General features: G+C 36.7%; 1 protein-coding gene across 1 annotated transcript in view; it reads right to left on the minus strand.

Moving 5' to 3' along the window:
* Positions 1-20,497, minus strand: part of BICC1 (BicC family RNA binding protein 1) — a 324,759-nt gene that overhangs the window by 25,903 nt on the left and 278,359 nt on the right. Inside the window, exons 4-15 of the mRNA XM_011953455.1 lie at positions 19,873-19,952; positions 17,860-18,018; positions 16,998-17,051; positions 15,974-16,168; positions 15,497-15,748; positions 11,788-11,919; positions 8,915-9,101; positions 6,923-7,084; positions 6,233-6,429; positions 5,233-5,365; positions 4,495-4,651; positions 2,300-2,465 (exon numbers count right to left, since the gene is read on the minus strand). Coding sequence (XP_011808845.1) covers positions 2,300-2,465; positions 4,495-4,651; positions 5,233-5,365; positions 6,233-6,429; positions 6,923-7,084; positions 8,915-9,101; positions 11,788-11,919; positions 15,497-15,748; positions 15,974-16,168; positions 16,998-17,051; positions 17,860-18,018; positions 19,873-19,952 — 1,874 coding nt within the window. The remainder of the gene's footprint in view (positions 1-2,299; positions 2,466-4,494; positions 4,652-5,232; positions 5,366-6,232; positions 6,430-6,922; positions 7,085-8,914; positions 9,102-11,787; positions 11,920-15,496; positions 15,749-15,973; positions 16,169-16,997; positions 17,052-17,859; positions 18,019-19,872; positions 19,953-20,497) is intronic.

Raw genomic sequence — 20,497 nt, forward strand, 5'->3', positions numbered from 1 at the left:
TGTATCAGGAAAGCCAGATTTTTAGATAATATTTTTGATGAAGTTTTTAGATCCTAGGACTAAAATGGCATTGGGAGTTAAAATCAATTTTTAATTATTAATGCCTAAAGGCAAGGTATACAGAGAATCTAACTTTATTTGTTCAACAAATATTCATTGAGGGCCTACTGGTTAATGAGACTATGCTCAGCTTTGTGGAAGAATACAACAACGAATCAAAACAGCCTTGAGGACTTGCAGTTTTTTTTTTTTTTAAGACAGAGTCTTGCTCTGTTGCCCAGGCTGGAGGGCAGTGGTGCAATATTAGGTCACTGCAACCTCCACCTCTCGGGTTCAAGCTATTTTTCTGTCTTGGCCTCCCAAGTAGCTGGGACTACAGGCACCCACCACCACGCTTGGCTAATTTTTATATTTTTAGTAGTGACAGGGTTTTGCCATGTTGGCCAGGATGGTCGATGGTCTCAACATTCCAACCTCAGGTGATCTGCCCACTTTGGCCTCCCAAAATTCTGGGATTACAGGTGTGAGCCACCGCACCTGGCTGACTTGGAGTGTTAGAAGGGTTAGGAAAGAGAAATAACTATAAAGTAAATTAGAAACTGAGATAAGTATAAAAAGAGAGCTGGGGATATAGCACTCCAAGAGCAATCAGGAGATAGAGATCATTTTCAGCCAAGGAAATCAGGGAAATTTTCAATCTTTCTCTCTGTCAATGCTCAGTGAATATTATCATTGATTTCTTAGCGATTTTAAGAGTTAACTGTTCACTAACAATATAGATACATCTAGTTAGGCTAAAACTCAAACATTAAGAACATGCTCATCCATCCTAAGAGAAAGAAACAAGAAATTGGTTCACTGCGGTATAAATTTGATGGAAAAGGTGACAAGAACCACAAGACAAAAACCGTTAAAAGATTATAAAGGGGATTTGATATTTCTTAAATACATTGTAATTCATATTAACTGAAAATACATCCACCAGAGAAAATGTAATAAATGTCTTTTTTATTTTATTTATTTTTACTTTTTGAGACAGGGTCTCGCTCTGTCTCCCAGGCTAGAGTACAATGGTGTAATCCTGGCTCACAGCAAACTCTGCCTCCCAGGCTCAGGTGATCCTCCCACCTCAGCCTCCAAGTAGCTGGGTCTACAGGTGCATGCCACCATGCCCGGTTCATTTTTTAGAATTATTCTGTAGTGATAGGGTTTCGCCATGTTGTCCAGGCTGGTCTCAAACTCCAGGACTCAAGCAATCCACCTGCCTGGGCCTCCGAAAGTGCTGAGATTATAGGCGTGAGCCACCGTGCCTGGCCTTAAATGTCTTATTATAAAGGCCATGGATTTTATTTAAAAAAAAAATTCATAGAAAAACTTAGGAAAATGTTCCAATGCAAAGGATTAAAAAACAGACAAGGAGGACTAAACTGAAGATTGCACTGGAATTAAAGTAATATAGTTTAGCTCCATGAATTAATTTCTTTGACACATCTATGACAGCTTTTCTGTTTCTAGGATATTGTGGAACGTTCTTCCTCTTTTTTGGTGGTGAAAGATAAAATAGGTAAGTCTACTCAGCAATTCTGGTCTGACATCAAATGTTTACAGACATCTCTAAAAGCACAAAGCACAATGTCCTTATTTTTCATATTGTCATCTATACAGAAATCATATTTCTGCATTTTCATGGTCAACAGTCTATTCTGAGTAATTAGCCTAATAGTTTGAAAATGGATACATGGCAAGTTCCTATTGAGGAAGTTGTTTAATCATAAAAATTATTTAAAGGAAGTTGTTTTTTTAATTATGAAACATCTGTGAACCAACAATATCAATAATATTCATCATCTGCTTTCAAAGAACACTCCACATTAGTTATTCTCATAACTATCTTTAAATGGCACCAAACACATTTATCATGTTCATTACATAGAAAATAGTATATCTCTTTATCCAAGACTATGTCATGAAGCAATAATACTTAGAAATGCAGTCCTGCAAACTCATTTAAAATTTTTTTAAGTAACATATGAATAATGTTATTTGCATAAGATAGTGACACAGACCATTCTGCACCATTTTAAATATACTTTAAAGAATTCTCACTTAAGCTAAATACTGCTTTTCATTTTTAATGTTTATAGCAAACTAACTGCTACCTATAAATTTAAATTTCATTTTGAATGTAGCAGAGAGGGAAAACCTGATTTCTGCACTACTGCTGAACACTCACTGAATTCTCCATACCAGAACCCAAACATGTGACATTTGAATGGCTTTCCTATTGTATTACCATTACCTGCATGTTGACGTATGATGACCGTGGGGCAAGGTGGGCCCTTTCGGAGTTTTGCTGGGCAGCTGCTGCCCTCTCTGCAGCGCGCTCACTCCCTGGAGCTTTCTTGTCAGCCAAAGGGCTTTCGGTAGCACTCAGTTCAGGGTCTGAGAGCAACCTGTCAGTGCTGCTGTGAAATAAAAGTGTAGAATTTAACACTTCACTATATATACAAATGTACTGAATGTTTCCTATGTGCCACATTTACTATGCATGTTTATCACCATCAGCTATTAACATGTATTCTCTCATTTAATCCTCACAACAATGCTATGACACAGGTACTATTGTTATCCCCACTAGCGGATGAGGGAAGTACATTGTCCAAGATCATACCTCTAATGTGACTGGTAGAGATGGAATTTGAAATCGGACACTCTGACTGTAGGGGTAAAACTTGAAACTATTTCACGATGCACATTCAAACACAATATATACAGTATATGTGGTATACTGCATATGACATAGATGGAACAGATGTACAGACAAGATTTCTAATTTTTATACATCAAGGAGATATCAATGATTCAAGCATGCAAAGTCTAAACAGAGATCCCGTCAATTTGAAGGCATGCAGATGATCCAGTTCATGTGTATGAAATATGTATATGATATTGGTAACAAATAAATGTAGCAGATAAATAAATATTCTTCAAAGTCTGTCGAGGGGGACAGGCAGAACATAAAAGTGCTTCTTACAATGAGCAGCAAATACGTGAATAACAACACATGGTATGTACAGAATGCATACACCACAGGTTCAAATCTAACTGCATCTTAAGCTCAAATAAAATAGGGATTGCAATATCAATCAAGAACTGGTTTGTTTATTCATTCATGATTTTATTTGTTCAACTATTCAGCTGCTGTGCCAAGGGAATTTAGAGGAATTTAGAAAAGCACTTTTGGAATACAAAAAAAGGGACGGTGAACTTTGCTTGACAAAAGTTGACAGAGGCTACACAAAGGACATTTGAACTGGGAACTTAAGAGCATCTGCAAGCTGTCTGGTGCCAAAGGCCAGGAAAACAGCAAATCAGAAGGAAGAGCATAAGAAAAAGAAAGGAAGCATGCAACACAGACCACTGGTGGATTTGAAGCCACAGTGTGACAAGATTAGACTTGTTTTCGAAAATAAATGGCTGGAGCAAAATAAAGGATAGATCAAGCTAATAAAAGACTGGAGGCAGGGAGATCTTTCTGGAGGCTTCAGTTTAACCCAGAAGAGGATGATGAGAAGATTCAGAACACACTCAGTGATGACAATAATGGGTATCTATTTTAAACACTTCAATAGTTTCAAGAAAGTAAAACTGTTTCTCTAGTCTATAACAACATTAATTTAGGGTATCAGCACCATGTAAAGAAAAACACAGTTAAAGGAGAACTGGACAACAGTGGGTAATAATGATTGACCAAAGAGTTTATAAAGGAAAATGGATTTTAGTAAGAATGGGAAGAAATAAAATGATGTATGCTAATCTTTGCATAAAGACACTCTAGAACGGTATACCAGGAACTAATAAGACAGCAGAGGAAATCAGGTGGACGGAATAGGTGGGAACAAAACCTTACAATGTAGAAACTGCCCAAAATACATGGAGAAAAAAAAAAAAAGAGTAAGGATGACACACTTTAACTGTGCTATGGTAAGGAAGAGTTATATTTAATATTTAATACAACTGATGTATTTATAACCAAAATGATTTGGAATAAACAAAGTCATGATAATGTCAAGCATTTATTTAAAAGTTTGCAATTAACTACCTTGGGAAAAAAGAGCCACATAAGAAAGAAATTCAAAGCCAAATGAAAGAGGATTCACAGTGGGAAAATTTCTAACAGCAAAAATCAGAGAATAAAAATGGCCCTGCTGATTACTGAAGAGCAGAGAGAATGCTACAGTTTCAGAGTAATACAGATGGTTTAAAGGACACAGATATAAATCAATTCATTAAATGGGGAAGGGACTACCGAGAAGAAAGAGAAGGGTGAAAATTATCAGATATTATTCCTTAATATTTTTTTAAAAGATAAAATGAAAACACCCATGGATGAGATCAAACATGACTTGAATCCAAGAGTACTAACTATAGAGTTGAGAACAAATATACATCATTTCAAAAAATCAAGGACTCTTCTAAGATTAAAATACATACTGTAAGTGTGAGTTTTTCGTGCCTTGCAGTAGTTCCACGGTCTGCCTTTTGGCACAGGAAACCTTGGAGGAGCACAGCATCTGTTTCAAGTCACCAGCACTCCCAGAATGGGAAGGACTTCGAGGCATGCCTACTTCAACAAAAGCATCGTTACAACCTGCAGAGGAGAAGAAAAAAAGGGAAACACCTAAACAACATCACCTTCCAACTGACAATTATCTGCAATGGAAACAAATGAGAACCCTACTCTATGGAGACATGATTAACCTGACGGAGACCTCTTTCATCTGCAAAGAGAACCCTTAACAAGTTCAGGTTGTCACAAAACTCAATTTGAAGAGAAGACCCGCATATATTTATATATTTTAAAGATTTGGGGGGAAGGGTAAAAAGGTTATAAAAAGATACTCTACTTGGGGGAAATATATCTCCCTATATATAGATATATATCTCACATTTAGTAAGTTGATGCTTTTCTGCTACACAATTACCTTCACTTTAATTCAGGAACTTACAATGTAATGGGGAAATGATTCTTTCTGTGGAAAGTGCTTTTCAGTTAATCTTTCACCATTCTCTTTGAAATTTTATTCAGGATGTTGTCTTTCCACATAATTGAGGTAGGATGAATCATAGCTGTTTGGCAAAACCAACTCAAAATCACTGCATAGACTCTCTACAACCTCCTTTTTCCAAATAACAAACCAAAATGAATTTCAGAAGGATACAGTTCCCGACCTTCAGTGGGGCTTGATTTGGGAGATGTCTGCTCAGACCCACTTGTCTGGATGGATGGATCACTGTGATTTGCACTCAGCACTTTTTCTCCAAGTGATGAAGTGGATATTGCACCATATTTTATATTTGGAGACTAAATAACAATAGAAAATAACATACAAATATGGTCACAATTTTACAGAGAGTCTAATCAAGAACACAATCCCATTTATAACAGCCACAAAAAAAGAAAACCACTCTGGAATACTTCTAACCAAGGAGATGAAAGCTATCTACAAGGAGAACTACAAAACATTGCTGAAAGAAATCATAGGTGATAAATGGAAAACATCCCATTCTCAGGGATCAGGAGACTCAATATCATTAAACTGGCCATATTGCCCAAAGTAATATACAGATTCAATGCTATTCCTATCATACTACAAACATCATTTTTCCCAGAAATAGAAAAAACTATTCTAAAACTCATATGGTACCAAAGAAGAGCCCAAATAGCCAAAGCAATCTTAAGCAAAAAGAATAAAGCTAGAGGCATCAAACTACCCAACTTCAAACTATACTACAAGGCTACAGAAACCAAACAGCATAGTACTGGCATAAAAAAAATTGACATATAGACCAAGGGAACAGAATGGAGAATCCAGAAATAAAGTTGCACACCTACAACCATCTGATCGTCAATAAAGTTGGCAATAACAAGCAATAGGGAAAGGAATCCATGTTCAATAACTGGCGCTGGGAAAACTGGCTAGCCATATACAGAAGAATGAAACCAGACCCCTTCCTTTCACCATATATAAAAACTAACTCAAGGTGGGTTAAATATGCTATTTCCCCATGTAACAAACCTGCATATGTGCCCCCTATACCTAAAATAAAAGTTGCAAAAAATAAATAAAACTCATTTTAGGTGAAAGTTTAAACATATTTTAACTTTACCAGGGGTTTATCTCTTACAAACAGCAGAGATCACACACACATTCTAGCAGAAAGCCATTACCTGTGCATGCCCATTTAAAGCAGCAGAGATTTTTTTGCCTTCGGTCTGCATACTGTTGATATGGACATCAACAGGAGTCAAGCCAGGAGGGGGAGATGGAGCCGTGTGCCCATAGGTGGGCACTCCAGACAACAAAATATTAGTTAATGTGGCTTGGGCAGTAGATGGAATCATAAGGTGTGGTATAGGAGAAAAACCTACAACAACATTTTATGATGACAGATATTAGGAAGAAAAGATTCAACTATTATTTTTATTAACAATAAAAACATCATTTTTTGTTGCTGCAAGTTCAGGAAAGAATTCAATTTTGACACCTCCATAAACAGAGGTACTATTTACTGTAAAAACACAAAAGAGTGTTAAAATGGGACAACACCATAGAGAATGTTTTATCTAACCCTCTCATTGTACAGATGTACATTACTACCAGCAAGTTACTCTAACTAGAACCTAACTACCAGGTCTGCTTATCAGATCTGAAGATGGTATTTCACTTGTATGAAAAACTCAAACTGCTCTGCTGTGCTTCATTTTAACTAATTGACATATCAGGGAATTTCTGTTTCAATGGAGTGTGCTTTGAACCCTAATTTTGCCCTAAGAAAACTGAGTCATTAGTAAATTTTATTTAAAAGACTGGTAACACCTAAGAATACACACCTTGGAATATACTTAAATGATACTGACCTGTGGCACTTGAAGTATTAGCAAGTGGGGGAGCCCATAATGTGGGGCTAGGTGTACCAGAACTTGGACTTTGCAAAGGACTGACTGAGCTATTAAGAGCATTCAAGAGTGAGTTTGGGGTTGTTGAAGTGTTCAGAGATAAGGTGGTGGGTCCCAAAAGACCTGTAATAAATGAATATATAAAGTCAATTCACATAAATTTAAGATTTTAAAATAGACATGGCACGAATATTGCCATTGGTAATGCACAATGATATAATCTGATACTTTCCAAATATAAAATATGGATGACAGATTTTCTTTCAAATATTCACATGAATTTTGCATCATAGAGCTCTAAGCGAGGAAGCAGCTTATCCACAAACAGTTGCTATCAGAAAATGGAAGATAGGTGTGCCCAGACCAGGATAGCAGTTAGGGTCACTGAACATCACCAGGTGCTTTGCATTCATGTCAGCTACCCAGGATGAACAAAATGCTGCTCAAGCGGAGACTCATTTTTATTCTTCTGCATAACTCATTTGTCATCTGCTTACAAACAAACCCTTTTCAAACTACTCACATGTAGCAGCAACTAGGGAATGCTTTCCTGTGGTAAGGTAGATTTCCTATTTGTCCCCGTTACAGATAGGGTAGGCTATCAGAACAGTTCCTAAATGTATCTCAAAACATATACATGAATTCTCTGGGCTCCATCTCAATGATGAACATTTTCTCAGAAAAAAATGCTGTTTTTTTTGTTGTTGTAAGGAGTCAATGCTTGATTTAAATAATGAAATTTTCCTTTGGGCATTTAAAATATGTTCTGGAATGAAATGTGGATTTGTATACAAGTTTCCAGGAATACATATAAAGCATAAAGTATAACAGGATAGGTATAATAATGAAAACATTCTAAAAACTCGGTTACTGAATCTTTGCTCACTTGTTTTCTCTCTAGTGCAGGATGAACTCGGTTCCTGCTAAGTTACCTAATTGGCCTTTCCTGACTCACAGTCATTGCTATGTTATTATGTCTGTTCAGGTCCCAGTGGAAGGAACAACTTTGGTAGATTAGGGGCCAAGATAAAAAAAAAAAAAAATCTTTCTTTAATGATGTCTAGGCAGGGCTACTTGAAAAATCAATCATATAAGAGTATTAAATTTCTTAAAAGTTAAAAGTAAGAATAGCTATTAGAAAAAAAAAATGTTAAAGACTGCTGAGAGTATTCTTTTTTGTCTCAAATCAACACTGAATGCCCCAGGATGATTTGCTAGGAGTACTGATTAAGAAAAACAAATGCAACTGAGAAATGTGCAAGAAAGAAGGGAATCTAGCAAAACTGTAATACAGCAACCAACTTCAGCCTATAAAATAGCAATCCATAGATGAGGACATAAATATCACCATGACTATTAAGCGGCTCATTCTACTTTCTTAACTAAAGCTCTGAGATGATGATGTTTGTTCATTCTTCTACTTTCTGTTCCTCACGTTAGACAGAAATACAGGTCTGACCTCAGACTAGATTTCCTTTGTGTCTGGGTAAGGCAGGCCTAACCACTGGAGATACAGGTTCTACTTATTTTCACCCCCCTCGCCACCCCTCATACAGATTTGCAATTACTTTTTAAAAAGCAAACTGGATAATCTTTATCTCTAGGGACTGACGGCAATATTGCAAATGCAAGAGAGAACAAACATAAATTACAGTCAGCATGCTTACTTCAATCTCAATGGCATTCTTAATTTAGAACCAACACAGCCACTGAAAATAAAATAGTCAGACCTTGATTATTTATGCAAACATGGGAAGAATCTGGGTAACAAATCCACAGAGACTAAGAAATCCCAAAATGGATTGATTCAGGTTGTATGGCTTTTCACCTGATCTTAGAGCCCAAAGGAAAAAAAAAATAGCCTTTAAATGTAGACCCAAATGGTAGAAAGAAAGGGAACCATATAAGCATTTCCCCAGTGACTGAGACGTGCTGTAATAATAAATTGTATACCTAGTCCAGTGAGTCCAAGGCCTGCTGAAGCTAAGATATCCAGGCTGGGACATGCCAGGCCGGCAGGGCAGGATGCTGGGGATGGACTGGTTGCTATGGTAACCCCACTGCTTTCAAGTCCGAGGAGACATTTCCTTGCTTCATACATATTTAAGGCATTTCGCTCAACACTTTTCACAATCACAGACTATGGAAACACATAATGGGGGAAAAAAAGTGACATGCAAGTAGTCTACAATGAATGGGGGAGGGGAGGGAGGTGGAAAATGAATACGCTAATAAGAATTCCACTCAGGGACATATCAATGCTGCTTTTAAATCATCTGCAAATTCTAACCACTTAGTGCTTAAGTTTACACCTTCTGGTAAAACCCTAAATTATTAGTTACCATTTATTGGGCATGTTCTGGGTTCCAGGAGCTGATAGCAGCTGCATATATGTTCCCATTCTCAGCAAAACCTCATAGAATGGGAATCATTATTCATATTCAGTGAAGTTAAGGGATTTAGCCAAGGTCATGGCATAGCTGTGAAGGGGCAGCAAGAGGATGGGAACTTGGGTTCCCTTTTTATAGCCTCTCATCTTTACACTAAGGCTTCCCCCTTGCATCTTGTCATTACATACCAAATCAAACTTGTGACCACATATAAACTGCATAATCATCATCACTTATGTTTGACATTTACGGTTTACTAGTTAGCTAACAGACCTTGAAGTATGACTGACTATTCCTCACTGGTGACATATCTATGACAAAGCGTATGGTAAAAGAATTCTAAATAATAAATAATTTTTCTTCCTCAATGGACTCATCTAGAAAATTTGAAATGTGAACTCAAAGGGGAAAGCCCTCAATGGACCAAAAAACAAATCAAAAATCGTGGCTGAGGAAGTAGTTAAAGCAGAGTTAGAATGGGGGCCATCTGGGCATAATTAAATGGTCCTGGGATGCTGCAAGGCTTTGAAGTTCTCATTTACAATCTATTTTTCTCTGACTTCTGCTAATTTCTTACTGAACTCCTGGAATTCTTCTGCCTGTCCATCTTAATATGCACAAGCCCTGTAATGTCTCTCCTATCTTTATCTTTTAGTCCTGGGATCTACAGTGACTCTGGTCAACTCAAATTAGTCACACATGAAGCTTCACGATACATAAAATTAATGTCCTGTTCCCTAACTTTAAACTCACTATATCAAGTTCACTTAGAATCAATGCTATCTTTTCCTTTAAAGTTTTCTTTTGGAGAAGGCAAGATCATTTTTCTTCAGTTGGACAGCAATTACCACATTATTTACACATACCAAATTATATAAAGTACTTATATATACACCATTCTATACATATAAGATTTATAGTTTCAAGATTTTAAAATGGTGTTATTTTCTTGTTTCTGATTTTTGTTAAATAAAGAGAACATTTCCCTTGTTTACTTTATTCCATTTTCCTTTCTATTGCCCCAAAGGCAACTCATCATGATTTTTGTGTGCATCCTTCTAGACAATGCTTTGTACTTAAAAATGTATAGACATATATATACACAAAAATGCTGCCATTGAATACATACTATGATACAACATACATTTTTTACTCAACACCATTCTCGTGTTGACTCCTGTTTTCAGAGTATAATCAGAAGTAGAACTGCTGCAGGTAGGGGAATCAATATTTTAGAATAATGGGATGATCACAAATTGCTCTTCAAAGTGGCTGTGCTAGTTTAAACAACAATTCTAATGTAGAAATAGTCCTCCTTCCTCATTCTTACTAGTACTTAATAAAAGATTTATTCTGGGCTGGGCACAGTGACTCACACCTGTAATCCCAGCACTTTGGGAGGCCGTGGTGGTTGGATTGCTTGAGCTCAGGAGTTCAAGACCAGCCTGGGAAACATGGCCAAATCCCATTTTTACAAAAAATACAAAACTAGCCAGGTGTGGTGGCACATTCCTGTGGTCCCAGCTACTTGGGAGGCTGAGGTGGGAGAACCACCTGAGCCCAGGAAGTCGAGGTTGCAGTGAGCCATGATCGTACCACTGTACTCTAGCCTGGCCAAAGAAGTGAGACCCTGTCTCAAAAAAAAAAAAAATTATTCCGTTAAATTTTTACTCTACATGTAGTTACTGAAATTTTACAACACTCCGAGGAGAGGTTCCAAGAACGCTGAACTTGAGACAGTTCAGTCCTTCAAGTATTTACGAAAAAGCACAGGTATCTCTTCTTTAACTCTCCAGGTTGCGCAGGAGATGGCATACAGTAAGTAGTCTAAACAATTTCTGAATTACACTGGGCATGTACACAAACACACACACACACACACACATACACACACAACATGTAAGTAGCCTTATCAACTCTCGGGTAACTTAGTAAAGCCTCAAGTTACCAGATTCCAAATTAAGAACAAATGTTCTTTCCTTCTCATTTAAATATGGAAAAATAATGGTTACTCTAAATGGACTCCCAAAACCAACACATATATAAAGAAAATGATGATCTATAATGAATACTGTCACAAATTTATATTAGATAACTAAATATATAATGACATATATAAGTTGAGTATCCCTTATCTGAAATGCTTGGGACCAGAAGTGTTTTAGATTTGGGGTTTTGAGGGATTTAGGAATATCTGCACTGGTTGGGCATCCCTAATATTAAGGTCCAAAATCTTAAATGCTCCAATGAGCATTTCCTTTGACTGTCATGTCAGCGCTCAAAAAGATTTAGCTTCTGGAGCATTCTGGATTGGGGATATTCAACCTGTATAGAGTAATAGTTTCAAGTATATGCAAATACATACTTGTATGCAAAATAAAATTATACAGCATATGATATGATACATAATTCTCTGGGTCTAGACTCTGAACCAACCTTGCTTGGCTGTTTGGGCTTTGGTTTAATACTGATGAAGACATCAAGCTGTTCCATCAACTGCGCAATGAACTGTGGATCTACTTCAATTTCTTCCTTCATATCAAACATCAACACAAGAGGAAGACAACCCTAGAAAATGTCACAATAGAATGTTTAGGAGGTAAAAATTTAATCATTTAGACACCTGATAATTTAATACGCCTGCAAATAATGTAATATTTTACAGATTTAAAGACTAAACTGAAGTATTAAAGCTAAATTATGTAAGTTCACATAGCTTGGAGGACAGGTGTGGCATTAACGTTGAGGGGGAGAGAATCATTTTTGGATGACAAAATTATATGTCTTAAGTTTCTGTTTTTGGCCCCGGATTATTTTTATCCACTGGGCACCATGGAAAATTCCTTTATTCTCTAACTTCAGTTTTGTTAGTTACGCTAGAAACTAGATTCTCGACTATATCAAGGGTACTAATCTTTGCTTTGCTCAATGACTTCCAGTGGTAGCTTTTGAATTGTATACTGAATGAAAACTAAACATGATCAAGCATTTTAAAGAGTTCCACATTTTAGCCCAGACTTGCTTGTCCAACCACAGGTCTTTGTCTATATGTCTTCCCCTTCCTCCAGATTAGGCCAGCCTCTCAACAATCCTTTAAGAGGATCTTGTACCTTGGTATCTTAACTCAGGGGTCCCCAACCTTTTTGGTACCACAGAGCAGTTTCACGGAAGACAATTTTTTCATGGACCAGGGGAGGGGGAGGGAAGGGGGAATGGTTTCAGATGATTCAAGCACATTACATTTATTTGGCACTTTATTTCTATTATTATTACATTGTAACATATAATTAAATAATTATACAACTCACCATAATGTAAAATCAGTGGGGGCCCTGAGCTTGTTTTCCTGCAACTAGACGGTCCCATCTGGAGGTGATGGGAGACAGTGACAGATCATCAGGCATTGGATCTCCTAAGGAGCACGCAACCTAAATCTCTTGCATGCATGGTTCACAATAGAGTTCATGCCCCTATGAGAATCTTATGCCACTGCTAATCTCACAGGAGGTGGAGCTCAGGTGGTCATGTGAGCGATGGGAAGCCCCTGTTAACACACATGAAGCTTCCCTTGCTCACCTCCTGCTGTGTGGTTTAGTTCCTAACAGACCACTGATCAGTATTGGTCCGGTCCGTGTCCCTGGGATTGAGGACCCCTGTCTTAACTCATCAAAGGCATCTTCACCAATATAAATCCTACTTAACCTAATGTAGCTTAAACCTTTACTCCTTCCTGGAGTAAATTGTTACTATTGTCCCTTAACTATCTCATTTTTTAGATTTTTCTTTTCTCTAATGCTCTTCATACAGTCTCTGATCTACTGAGTCCAGGAACAATGTAATATACTTTCTCTGATGCAGAGAATTTCCAGTGTTAGCCCACTGGGTACTGGAATTTGTAAATGTGTATCAGGAGAGGTTACCATTAAGCATACTAGGATTTAAATGAATTACTAAGCTGGGAACCGTGGCTCATGCCTATAATCTCAGCACTCTGGGAGGCTTAGGTGGGCGGATCACTTGAGGCCAAGAGTTTGAGATCAGCCTGGCCAACATAGTGAAACCTCACCTCTACTAATATTACAAAAATTAGCTGGGCATGGTAGCACACGACTGTAATCTCAGCTACTCCGAAGGCTGAGGCATGAGAATCACTTCAACCCAGGAGGCAGAGATTGCAGTGAGTTGAGAACACACTACTACACTCCAGCCTGAGCAACCAAGTGAGACCCTGCCTAAAATAAAAAAAGAAAAGGAAATAAAATACTATGCTCCATTTCTCCTGTGGAAGAAAGCGATTTTTTTTTTTTTTTTAATGGAGTCTTGCTCTGTCGCCTAGGCTGGAGTGCAGTGGCGCGATCTCGGCTCACTGCAACCTCAGCCTCCGGGGTTCAAGCAATTCTCCTATCTCAGCCTCTCGAGTAGCTGGGATTACAGGCCTTCACCACCAGGCCCAGCTAATTTTTGTGTGTATTTTTAGTAGAGACATGGTTTCACCACATTGGCCAGGGTGGTCTCGAACCCCCGACATTGTGATCCGCCTGCCTCAGCCTCCCAAAGTGTTGGGATTACAGGTGTAAACCACCGTGCCCGGCCAGAAAGTGATTTTTGTAAGAATAGTGCTATACAAAATGGTGATGGTATTTAAAGTATGAGTTAAAGCCTTTTAATTTCTCCCTCAGTTATTTCAATGTTGTGCCATAATATGTGTCATTATTTTTGGCAGGTATGGTCAAAGTATAAATGTGGATTAATAACTGTAGAGAATATTTGAAAAATTTCACTGAACTAAAAAAGTAACATCTAAAGAACTTGTAAAGCAGAAAAAAATGAAGATTAGTTACAACAATTCTTGGATATAAATATAAATCTGACTTGTAGTACAGTATATTAAAAATAACCTCAGAAAATAAGGTTGGTTAAAAAAAATCATTCACAACAAATTTCTTAAAATCATGGATTACAATCTTATTAATGATTCCAAGTTCTCATCTGTCAGAGGAATGGACTCGACAATAAAAACTTAGATTTTCTGAAAGTTTCTCAAAAATAAACTCTGCAAGTTAATAATACTAAATGTCACACCTGAGGCTTACTGATTCAAATGCCACTAAAGGTCAAGCACTGAATGAGAGAATACAATGGTGTTTTTAATACAAATATTTGTGAGCCCAGCATCACGTCCATCCATTTTGTTACTATACGATCAATCCATACACTGGGATATTTCATTTCATTTCATTTCATTTCATTTTTCATTTTTGAAATGGAGTCTCCCTCTGTTGCCCAGGCTAGAGTGCAGTGGTGCCATCCGGGCTTACTGCAAACTCTGCTTTCTAGGTTCAAGTGATTCTCCTGCCTCAGCCTCCTGAGTAACTGGGATTACAAGCGTCCACCACTATATCGGCTAATTTTTATATTTTTAATAGAAATGAGGTACTATGTTGGCCAGGCTGGTCTTGATTTTGACCTCAAGTGATCTGCCCACCTTGGCCTCCCAAAGTGCTGGGATTACAGGCATGAGGCACCACGCCCAGTCAAGGGGTTTTAAACAAATATGGGAAGGATAGAAATATTGCAATTATAAATTAGAAGTAGTAAAGTAGTATTGAATTATAACATATAACTTGGCTTTTCTTCCTTCAATAAGTGACACTCCAATTTGTGGCTTAAATAGTATTTTTTAATTGTATCCAAGATTTATGAAATATACAAACATTTTGGGCTGACAAAATTTGTCTTTGATGGTGAAATTTAAACAGTATTTTTACTTTTCTGTTTAAACAGAGGACTTTTTTTTTTTTTTGCCAAATACAAACTGCACACTAATATTACAGGTCAGATGAAAACAGTCACCTTCCATCCTTTCCACAAAATGTAGTCAATTATTTCACTATAATGTCTTCCGTGTTTAATCTAAGTCAAAAAGAAAACACTGAAATAAAATTACATATGCAATGAAATTGAACCTGTTGAGGCACTATGAACCTTACCCTTCTAGCTTATTTCCTTTTAGCAAGAAACTTCCTTATTTGAAGAGGCTTCCAAAGTGCTTTCCTAAATATCACATTAGTACAGTGGGTGCAAAAACATGCACTGTATCCAAAGAGGTTTAAAGAAATTGTAACACTTATTTCAGTAACCTTACCATGAGATATTGCCTTGCAAGACAGACAGACTCAATAGTGCCCTGGAGGTAGACGGTGGATTTCTTTTGTGGATTACTGGGATCAGGAAAGTGGATCTGAGCACCTGTTCTCTGCATGATATGTTTGATGTTGCTCCCATTTCGACCCATCATAAAGAGATGATGTTGAGCCGCAATATCTAGTTGTGTGCTCACAGGAATAGCTGATGCTAAGCTCCCAGCAAGATGTTCTAAAAGCATGGCAGTTCCTTCCTAAGAGAAAAGGGTGGGAAGGAAATCATCCTATGCATTAACTGTCCATATAGAGGGAAAGATTCTATTGCATTTCTAACAGCTATGGAAAAATACAGCATATTCTGCAAACCAAAATGTAGAATGAAGGAAAATTCTAGAAATCAAATTAGTCTAATATTCTTTAAAAATAAAACCCATATAATTTGTACAGATAGGATGTGCAGAATTATCTGAATAATTTACCTTCACAGCACTAGTGTTATTCTGAGACCCTCGCACTATGACAGTAGCACCATACATTCGGGAACGCTGTTTAAATGATACTGAAATATTGTACGTTTGTGATATATGCTGAATAGAGGGGGAATTAGGATCAGGAACTGGTTGAAGAATTCCAGCAATTGGTAGCTCAAACATCAGCACCAAAGGAAGCAGCTCCTAAAATGAAATGATGAGAATCCAAAGCAGAGAGTTAAAGCATTAGACATTCAGACATGTGTATCATTCATTGATTCTTTTCTGAAGATGGATTTTAAAACATAAACTGCCCTTATATATATTAAGTTTAGCTACATTATATAAAGTTTTTTTTTCTTTTTTTTTGAGTCAGAGTCTTGCTCTGTCACCCAGGCTGGAGAGCAGTGGTGTCATCCCAGCTCACTACCGCCTCAACCTCCTAGGCTCAAGTGATCCTCTCACCTTGGCTTCCTGAATAGTGGGACTACAGGCATGTGCCACTGTACCTGGCTAATTTTTAAAAATGTTTTGTAGAGACAGATGGGGTCTTGCTATATTGTTCAGGCTGGCCACGAACTCCTGGCCTCAAGTGATCATCCTGCCTTGGCCTCCCAAAGTGCTGGGATTATAGGTGTGAGCCACCACAACTGGCCTACAAGTGTTTTTAAATGATGGGAGCCTTTTGTGAAACCTGAGAGTTTGTAACTCACATTGCCGGTGACATTTTTTCCTTAGGCCTCTTTATGATCATTGAATAAAAACTAGAAAAACTGAGTCAGATAAAATCCAGAACATCTCTGAGAAACATTTTCAATGAAAAAAGTTTATACATAACATAGAAACTCACTTTTTGAACATATACAATAAACATTTAAATAATGAAGGCTATGATAGATATTAAAATAACTTTTGCCACTATTTCCTACTGATTGAACATGATTTGGTTATAAAATGATAAATTATTATATTTTTAATGCCTTATAATGCAAATGTTGCTGACATCAATTTACAATGTTAAATAAATAGTTACCCGAATTCTCACTCGGGCAGATTCTACTCCTGCTGGTTGTCCCGCTATAGATACCTATAAAAGGAGGAAAATACAGGGTTAGATTTATTTTAATCAAACTCACATCTGCTTTTCCAGATAATCTATATGCTTGCTACTAAAAGTGTCATCCAGGGACAAATACAGAGGTATTATCCAGAAACTTGTTAAAAATAAAGGATCTCAGGCCCCCATCTAGACCTGCTTAATCAGAATTTGCATTTTAATGAGATCCTCAGGTAATCTGTGTCAACTGATCTGTTTGACCCACTGGACTTACTGAAAGCCCCACACCCCCAGGAGATCTGTTCTTCAAGTACCGAAACTGCTTGCATGAGGACAGGTGAGTTCCATTGACTGCCAAACAGAGAACTAGCACAAATGTGTATAAACTAGAGAGACATAATTAAGGCAATGTAAGAAGTCAGGCACTAATGAATGCACTGCTCCTCAGAAGGTGATCTGGTGTGCCATGGAGGTACCTACTTCTAGGTCTCTGTAGACAGAACCAGGCAATGGATAGGTTTCTGGACTAGGCAAGCTTCCAGATCCTAAACGATATGCTCTCTCAGCCTTTCTTTAAGGTTCTGTTTTGTGGCCATTACATTTTCCCCTATTTTTTATCAATGATTTCAAGATCAAGACCTGGCCCATCTACAACTCATCTCCTCAAAAAAGCAAAGTACCTTCAATCTCCTTGCAGCAAGTTGTACAATCTACACTATATGTCATCTACGTGATTTTTTTTTTTTTTTTGGTCTCACCTCTCACAAAAAAAGATAGGCAAACTGAAAATTAAGGCTGTAATTCATCCCATAAAAGTTCATGTGAAAAGACAAACCACCTGGTTGCTTTTTTCTGCTTGGTTATTCCTGTTGGAATCTGGAAAGTGGATATGGCATCCAGTTTCTTCCATCACTTTTTTAATATTGTTGCCACCTTTACCGATTACATGTGAATGTTCTGTGTGTGAAACATCCATCTTCAAAGTGACTCGATTGCTCTATGTGAAAATAATGTATTATTACTTGATGCATGAAAAAGAAAAGAATGACATCCTAAATGCCTTTCCCTCAAGGGAATGGTATTAGCAAAAAAGTGAGTCAGTGGGAAATATTATGAATTTCTTAATAAGATCATCTTAATCTATAAATGTTCTCCTGCTATTCATTTCTCTGATTATGAAAAAAGAAATTCTCATTTTAAGACAGATTTGTCAGAAGAAATAGAAAAATTTATTTTTTACCAAGATAATTTTTTTGGGAAAGAAGTCTTTAAATAAAGTCAGCTACAGTTAACAGATAAATTACTCAGTCTGTCTTTAAAGACATTATTCATGAAACATTTAATCCAAATAACTAAAAGCAGATGAAAACACAATTACAAGCATGCTAGTGGGACTATATAACTAAGATGATACAAAACTAGAAATGATAAACCTCAAAACTGTGAATAAGGAAGTTTTTACAATCACTGCTTTCACAACTCCTATATTACTATATATTGAACTTTACAAAGTAGACCTATTACTCTTGCTGGTAGAAAGAAGGGAGAAAGAGATCACAAAGTGCAGATAACTGGCCACAAAATGGCTTAAATAAAGAAATTCAAAGTACATTAGTTACATTAAAGCAAAATGGAAACTTCTAAGACATAATAAATAAAAATGCTGTGGTCATATTGGACTATATTTAATTTGGGGAATTTAGTGCTGTAAAATCATAAAGACTGACAAAATCCTTTCTCATTTAGAAGACTGCTACTGAAATTATTCAGTCTTTAAGAAGTAAAATCAAAATATCAAAATATGTTAATGTTAACCTTGCGAATTCTTAAATTTTAAATTTACGCCCATTAAATATATTTCGATTTTTAAGTTTAATTCTTTCAGTTTAACCTTTAAAACACACACAAAAAATCCCCTTTTCCTGAAGAAAATTCTAAGCTATTCAATAATTATCAGGGGAGTAATTTTTTAAAAACCATTTTGAAGAAAACCAACAAAGAACAGAAAGAAAGAATGAAAACAAGAGCAATCAGAGATGATTCTAATGAAATGCCAGGTGGCAAGACAAAGTGGTTAAGAATGAGACAGCCTGGATTTGAATCCCACCTCTCCACTTAACTGGCTCTAGGGTCCTGAACAAATTACTTAATACCTTTATGCTGAGTCAGTTATGAGGATCAAACAAATTAATATGTGTAAAATGCAGAGTACTTAGCAAAGTGCCTGGTATACAATAAGTACCTGGTATACAATAAGTGATTTAGATGTGTTTGTTAAAGAAAATAAACTCTCACAAATGAGTATAAATTTTTACATATTTAAATTTCCCTGTTATCTCTCTATACATATAACTAGAGACAGAGAGAGAGAGAGAGAGAAAGAGAGCACGGGATCACAAAAAAGAAAGCACCAAATTTCATGCCATTACACACATTCAACACAGAGCTATGCAGAAGATCATTCTGGTATTCTACTGACATCATAAAAGCAAATAATCTAATTCCTACAATCCTTATTACTTACTCTATATTAATCAGGGCCAATTTCTATTTCTGAAGATGTACATGTGTACATATATACACATACATACACAATACATACATATGTATGTAGATATAGGTATATATAGTTGTGGGTGTGTGTATGTATAGTTCAATTACCCAGCATGGGAGAACCTATTCAAATATTAAACAGAACTTTACATCCACTGTAGAATCACATGTGCTTATCTTAAAACCCACCATTACTTTCTCCTGGTTTTTCTTCTCCAAATGGTTCTTTCATAACGGCATGAAGTAGCCCTTGCAGAGACAAGGTTCTGACATCTGAGTGTCCTTAACATTCACTTACTTTTGTGTCTAAGACAGACATGATCATTTCCTTGGCTTCTTTAACATCTTCTTTCTTTCCAGAAACCTTAATATGGGGATCTATAAGAAATAAGAAATAAAAGCCTTGTGCGAAACTCCCAAACTCTGTTTAAAATTGTTTTAAAAACTCTGTTTTAAAATTGACTTTAAAACATAAGAGGTTCCATAATAAACTCAATATTTGGAGTTTACCATTAATATAAAATTCTAGGTGTGTTATTGTAGTAACAACAGGAATACGGAAAATGCCCAAGTTTTCATTTATCTGTGACTTTCTTCCTTAAAATTAGCTTAACCATTTAAACTTACATTTCTTTTTTTCAAAATAAGTATATCATATAATTGCAAAATAAAAATAGCATAATTTTTAATAAACTGGATTTATTAATTGAGCTCCTGCTACAAGTCTCTGCCCTGTTCTAAGGGTTGAAGTGCATCAATTCACTTAATCCACAGCACAGATTCATGAGGTTGTTTACAGAGGAAACTAAAGCACAGAGTGGTTTAGTAACTTGTCCCAGAAAACCACTCAGGAGCTTGGACATTATAATCCCACGTCTTCGAACTCTGAATCCACACTTTATGCAATAACTTAATTTAAAAGA

Source organism: Colobus angolensis, unplaced genomic scaffold (assembly GCF_000951035.1).
Source record: "Colobus angolensis palliatus isolate OR3802 unplaced genomic scaffold, Cang.pa_1.0 Scaffold361, whole genome shotgun sequence".
Taxonomy (NCBI): domain Eukaryota; kingdom Metazoa; phylum Chordata; class Mammalia; order Primates; family Cercopithecidae; genus Colobus; species Colobus angolensis.